The sequence below is a fragment of the Pseudophryne corroboree genome, chromosome 12 (genome assembly GCF_028390025.1).
Source record: "Pseudophryne corroboree isolate aPseCor3 chromosome 12, aPseCor3.hap2, whole genome shotgun sequence".
NCBI classification, from domain to species: domain Eukaryota; kingdom Metazoa; phylum Chordata; class Amphibia; order Anura; family Myobatrachidae; genus Pseudophryne; species Pseudophryne corroboree.
This window is the reverse complement of record NC_086455.1, coordinates 68,870,388-68,877,480: the sequence shown is the minus strand read 5'-3', so window position 1 is coordinate 68,877,480 and position 7,093 is coordinate 68,870,388. Positions and strand designations below refer to the sequence as shown.

Here is a 7,093-nt window from a genome sequence, read left to right as displayed (position 1 = left end):
TGAGACGGAGCGTGACGGGGATTGGGAGGCAGTAACATGGCGTCTTAGGTCCCACAATCCCCGCCTTGGCTCCTGCATTGGTACCTGACGATGCCCTGACCTGCCCACTCTGATTTTTTCCTGGTGATCGTAAGCCCACTGCTGTCCTGTGTATAATACACACAAACAGCAACATCATATCTGTGTTCAATTAAATTCTGTATTTCACCTCATATTCTAGCAGACTCGTGAAGTATACATACAGATTTTTGCCATAGGCTCTATTTCCAAATAGAAGCTGTACACACACATATATAATTTTTTCCAATTTTGATCTGCTATTGCGTACCTGGTAGATACCTTACACTGTTTGGCTGAGTTTTCACAGCAGAGGCCAGTATACTGCTATATGACTTTTCATTAATTGTGATCCTCAGTGCCATTTGTGTTACTGATAATAACATTGCTTTTCTGGTTTAGTCTGTGGGATTTACTACATTTGATTTTCCAACTTAAATTAATTTCCACACTCAGCTCAGGGTGTATTATGATCGTCAATGAGATTCCTCAAATTAATGCTTAAATACCATGATTGCATTGTTTGCCCAGCCTGAGTAACATGCTATGTACTCAAATCTTGGAAACTAATTTTCTCTTTCCACCTATGTGCTAATACCAGCGCTTACTGTTAAGGGCTGATTTCTCTGGTGACTCAGAAAATTATTGTATGATTTCTAACGCAATTTCTAACGCAATTTCTTAACGGTTTTTGTGCTGTCTTTTTGTCAGACAATTTAACCAAAATCATAGATTTTGTACCTCCTGTTCATGCTTTACTATTTTTCCGTGGACTCTCATCTGCGATCCACGGAGCACAATACCACAGACGTGGGATCTGATGAGCCGTGCCTAACGTAGAAAGTAGATCCACATATTTTTCACTTTACTTATTCATCTCTTTCCTTGGCTTTCTAAACTGTCTCCACTCTTTCTCTTATTTCGTATATAGGTGCACTCTCATTGGTGTACTACCATATACATTCTCTACTATCATACCACGCTGCCAATGCCCGATCTCGTCCGATCTTGGAAGCCAAACAGCGTTGGGCCGGGTTAGTACCGGGAGAGGAGACTTCCTGCGAATACCTGGTGTTGTAGAGCAGGGATTATTTCCCTTTCTATGTGAGTTGTGACGCCAACAGCAGTATCACCACTAATCCTTACTTCTACGATATTCTTTCATATCTGAGGCTTACGACCAATCATTGTGGCATACGTCAGAAAGTCAGGTCCTTTTGAATGCTGGTGACCATTAATTCTTGAATTTAAGTAGCCCTATTGGGACACACTTATCAAATAATCCTTTATGACCACTCCTCGGTCCCATCAATACAGATATTCTGTACTGGTCAGGGGAAATGGGGGTAAGACGACAAATGTCTACAACCTTTCCAATCACACATTGTGATAAAACAGACCAGAACATTTTAAATCTTTAATTATTATATCCTTATTTCATATGGATCATTTATATGGGTAATCTCGTTTTAAATGTTAACATTAAAAATCATGTTTTAAGTATCTCTTCTCATATGTTATAGGAATTTTCCTTACTTTCTAAAGAGTGCGCCCACACAAGAGCCTTCTCTCTCTCTCCCTTTTTACAGTACAACCTCCGCACGGTATCAGCTGCCACTGCCAGCACCAGCAGTGAGCAGTGGTGGGACAAAGTCAGAGTCAGGCTGGCAGCCAGACACTGGCTGAGTGAGGAATTGGGATTTGGATGACCGTCACAGGCTCACAGTGCAGTAGACAGGTACGGTGTAAACAACAAACAATATATATTACTACTTACAGTAGTTGCTACATAATGATGATTGAGTTATGTAGGATTTATTTTTTATAGTAGTTGGGGAGTGGACTACCTTATATTACAAGTGTGTTGTAGTATACACCATGATCATGGTATTATTAGTATTAGTACATCAATTCAGGACGATGGGTTCATTTACTATTTTTTTATTTTAGGTACTTGTAATATACATGTAATAGAAGGCAGTCTGTCCACTCCCCACCTCCCATACAAAATAAATCCTATAGTGTACTTAATAAAATATGGGGGTGGAGGAGGAGCTGCCTGTATGCTTATTTCGACAATGGCAGCTGTCGGGATCCCGGCATTCAGGAGACCGACGAGTAGCCTGCATTTTACCGACAGGGGCAATACCGACACTCGCCCGTAATTGCCACTCGGTTGCTGGGTCCACACCACCAACTGAGTGGGAATAGAACCTGTGGCGGGCCCGAACATAGCGAGCTGGCATCCTGTCTGCCGGTATTACATACCGAATCCTATTTGATTGGGTAGTCAGTGTCTGGTTTATGAAATCACCCTGGCACCCCAGTAATGTCACTATTGCATTAGCCAGGCACCCAGTGCTTGTAGTGGGAAAATGCAAATTTTAAGCCCTGTGCCAAACAGCCTGGAGGAGATAAACCCACAATGGTCTGTGGTGACTCTTCGCCATCGTTACATGTCATAGGCACTAAGATGAGCACAGTCACACACATTATTGTGCATGTACCCTTCCCCACCCTAACCCACCACACCACCAGCTCTTTGTGTCCACACCACAGCCCCCACTGCAGATGCCACCTTGAAGCAACCTTCTAATCCCTAGCACGCTCTCAGATCAGGTTTGTATGCTGTACGTCTGGAATAATGGGAAGAGTCCCCTCGCCTTTATAGTACTAAGAGGAAAAAACGTAGGTTTGGGTTTTAGGGTTAGTTTAGGTGTTTGGGTCAAGGTACTAGGGATACAGTATTAAGTTTGGTGTAAGTCTTAGTGGTTTCCATTGGGGTATTAGGGTTAGGGTGAGGTTTGGGGTTGGGGATGAGTTAGGATCAGGATTAGGGTAGGGATGCTATTCATCCTGGATTTAACAATCTAAATATATTTGTGTAGATTCAGGCCCAAAGTATACAGTTTTCAACTGCTGTGTAAGGTGGAACTGCAGTCTCCTTTACACACTCATCTATACACATAGATCCTGTCCAGTCCAATAAATACAAGGTCCTTAAACAATAATCCTGAGAATGCAGCCTATCAACTTATTAGGGACTAGTGACAATGGGCCTAATTCAGATCTGATCACTGGGCTGCGTTTATTGCTGCCCTGCGATCAGATAGTCGCCGCCTACAGGTGTAGTGTATTTTCGTTGTGCAAGTGTGCGATCGCATGTGTAGCAGAGCTGCACAAACTGATTTTGTGCAGTCTTTGCGCAGCCCAGGACTTATTCAGCAACTGTGATCACATCAGCCTGTTCGGGACCGGATTTGACGTCAGACACCCTCCCTTCAAACGCTTGGGTACTCCTGTGTTTTTCCAGACACTCCATGAAAACGGGCAGTTGCCACCCACAAACGCCCTCTTCTTGTCAGTCTCCTTGCGAACGCCCATGCAAATGGATCTTTCGCACAAACCCGTCGCTGACCAGCGATCCCTTTTGCAGCCGTCCGTCGTGCCTGCGCATTTCAGTGCATACGCATGCGCAGTTCAGCTCTGATCGCCCACTGTGCAAAAACACACATCAGCAATCAGATCTGAATGACCCCCAATGTTGCTAAGTGATGTTCTTTGATAGAATGGGAAATGTTTGGACAAACAAAATGGTTTCATCCACTTTATGTGGACTGTCGGTTTACTTTAAATGTGACACAGGTTTTAAGTCTACTTCCAGAAGACTTAGAGTCTGATTCAGATTTGTACCCAATGCAGATGTTAAACATAGACATAGACACTGATGGCCAATACGAACAACGTGGCCCATCTAGTCTGCCCTTAGATAGATATGAGATACATATCAGAAATCTATGAGATAGGTAAATATATAGATATGAGGTAGGTAGGTAGATAGATATGAGATAGAAAATAAATATAATATAGATATAAGGTAGATATATATGAGATAGAAGATATATTGATATAAGGTATGCAGATAGAAGATAGATATATTGCTATAAGGTACGAAGATAGATATGAGATAGAAGATAGATATATATGTATAAGGTAGGTAGATAGATATGGGGGTGACAGTAAGTGTGTGATGTATCTAGCAGCCACGGTTTAGGAAACAGCAGACTGCCACATAGTCTGCCACTGAACTGTTGTGTGTAGCATTAGAAGGATACAAGCATGTGACACACTGTGCACTTACCTATAGGGTCAGTTTTACCAATACTAGATTATATGAGAAAAGAAAAACAACATAACAAGGATATGCACAAGATTATTATTAAGAAAATACATCAGGCACTGATTCTAAGCATCCATCGCATCTATCCACCAAATGTCCAGTATTCAGCAATACACCTTCAGTTTCTGTTACATTATTATTTCAATGCCAGCTGACATAGCCAGTGACCCGTTATTATCTCAGCGTTACATCCACAGATATGAATGCATCTGACGTTATCTCATATTAAAAAGGAAGAATCATTTTTCTTAAAATACAGAAAGAGTATAAGAATCGTTATGGATCCATTGCTGGAGGGAAATCATTTTGCATTTGTTTTATATTCAACTAATTATTTCTCAGATTATTCAAAATATCCTAGTTACGTCTCTATCATTTATTTTACACATATTCCCTCCCTTACAGGGCTGTAATAAGGTGATAATACCTTCTATATTTTCACCAATTTACAGCACTTGTTGAATTGCCTACATGTAGCTCATTTGCATATAAAAAGCATCACAATCACCAGTTCATTTGCATAAATAAAGCATCACAATCACCAGCTCATTTGCATAAATAAAGCATCACAATCACCAGCTCAGTTGTATAAATAACGCATCACAGTGATGTCACAAATGCCACCTTAAGCAGGGAAATCCTCTGACTACAACCTTCTGGACTCAGTTGCTGCCTAGTGTTGAACCGGGCAGCATCATTCATGTGCTGGAAACAGATCATGAGTATTAGATTTGCTGGCATTCCTTGAATAGGAATGTGGAACTGTTTGACATTTTCTTGCTGCCACAAGGCTAGCCGGCCTGATGAGGACTCATCAAATGGGAACCATCGCACTAACAACAGCGAGACTGCAAGACCTGTCGAGAGACATTCGCTCATCGCTGGCTTCAGGAGATTCATGGTTAAAAGGAGGCAAGGCAAAATGGGTGGAACCAATATTACCCACCTTGTCATTGAGAGCATGAAGGATTCAGTGCTATCCTGTATGGATCTGTCAGCCTTCATACAGGACTCACATGATGCTCCTGTTAAGGAAACTGGTAACAACCAGGAAGTGCGCTCACCTGAAAAATCCAAGACGGTGCAGGCGTCCACCAGCGAGCTGCTCAGTTGTCTTATGGAGTTTCTCTGCCGCAGGTGTAAGGAGTTCCAGCATATATCGCCCACAGATATCGCTTTATGGATGACCGCTGCAGACAGCTCCCTCTCTGAATGCTGGCAGATGGTTGGTTTCATCACTCTGGCCAATGTAGTGTTTCTCTACATGCTCTGCCAAGAGGTCATGTCATCTGAGCTGCACAGCATGCAGGAACTAATGGCATATCTATCAACATGCTTGTATTTATCCTACGCATACAATGGCAGTGAGACCTCCTACCCACTGAGGTCTTTCCTTGCTGAAAGCTCAAAGGAAGCCTTTTGGAGTCATTGCCTCTACATTATCAACTTAATGAGTGCAAAGATGCTCCACTTCCACACTGCCCCCCAGTATTTCAACCAGGTCTTTGAAGATCTTAAAGCTGAGGGTGGACAGCAGGACATAACATCAGTTTAAAATCATTACCTGAGCTGGCAGTGCGGTCAACCTCCCATCAGAGGTGGTAGAGGCTAATACAGTAACCAGTAACTGTGGTGAGTGTTGATGAAAATCCTGTTTCCATGAATTATAGCAACAGCTCTGGCTTGAGAACCATAAAGAAGCTCAAATTCAGGCTTGGGAATCTAAGATAAAGAAACCCTATTTCAGGCTTGGGAACCTAAGGCAAAGAAACCCACACCACCCGTGGCTGTTATTGCATGGCTATCAGGCGTGGCCACTTGGCAATGGGGTTACCAGTTCTTTAAGAATTGGTAGTGGCACAGCCACCATGGACCAACGCAATATTCATTTTCTTGTTGTTCATTTAGAAAAGTCTTTTTTTTTATAACTTTCAGTTTAATTTGCAAAACAAATATTAGACTGTAGCAATCAAGATAAAAATGTCTGAAATCACCAGCAATGGCGAGTCTAGCAATGCCTATTGGGCGTGTCTAGTACTATTTTACATTCTCTCAGTAAAATCACATGGCTTAATCTAATTTCTCCCTAGTTCCTAATAATAAAGTAGATATAATACACCCCAGAGAAATACAATGAAACATAATGGTGCGACCACGGACCGATACTGACTATCTGCTACAGCATAACCCCGAGTCTAAGCTGCCGCTGCACCCTATCGTTGCTTACACTTCCCCAACCTATCCCTGACCCAATGGTGAAACTAGAGAGTGGTGAGCCTAGGTGCATAACTGCATATGCACACTGGCGTGCGCAGCACATTTTATTAGGGGGTGCACCGTCGGAGCCTGGGGTGTGTCTAGCACCGCCTTTTGGGCATGTCTAGCACCTACTGATGGTCAACGCATATAAAATATCCACCCTTGTACCAATTCTAATAAAGCAGATACACTGTCAGATGTTGTGGTGTGCACCAAACAAACACCCCTGATGGCACTCACTACAATTACACTGCTCCTCCTCTGCCTGGTCTGGCTCCCCCTCACTTTCCCCTGCAAGCTGCAGCAGTTTACTTACAAGTCACTCACTCACTGACACTGACAGTCGCAGACTAGTACTGCTGCTGCTGGAAAAACGAGTGACTTGTCAATGTTGCTGCCGACCACCTGCCAGTATTGAATTTGTCTTCCTAAGAGGAACGCTGGCTGCATGCTGATCCTCATCAGTGGCTGGCGTTGGCATAGCATAGAAGGAGAGAGGTGGGCATGTGGCGGGTGTGATGGGTGGGCATGTGAGCAGCATGATGTAATCACGTCATGCTGTTTTTGTACATGGAGGTGGAGCCGGGAGTTTGAAAG

The 7,093-nt window shown here is 43.0% G+C and overlaps 1 protein-coding gene and 1 pseudogene across 1 annotated transcript; both read left to right on the top strand.

Annotated features, from left to right (window-relative positions):
• The first annotated feature begins 1,021 nt into the window (after positions 1 to 1,021).
• Positions 1,022 to 1,140, top strand: LOC134981828 (5S ribosomal RNA; annotated as a pseudogene).
• A 3,794-nt stretch (positions 1,141 to 4,934) lies between these two features.
• LOC134980148 (cyclin-dependent kinase 5 activator 1-like) lies at positions 4,935 to 5,808 on the top strand. The gene has a single exon (XM_063946840.1). The coding sequence runs from the start codon at positions 4,992 to 4,994 to the stop codon at positions 5,790 to 5,792; it is 801 nt and encodes a 266-aa protein (XP_063802910.1). The 5' UTR covers positions 4,935 to 4,991; the 3' UTR covers positions 5,793 to 5,808.
• The last annotated feature ends 1,285 nt before the right edge of the window (positions 5,809 to 7,093 follow it).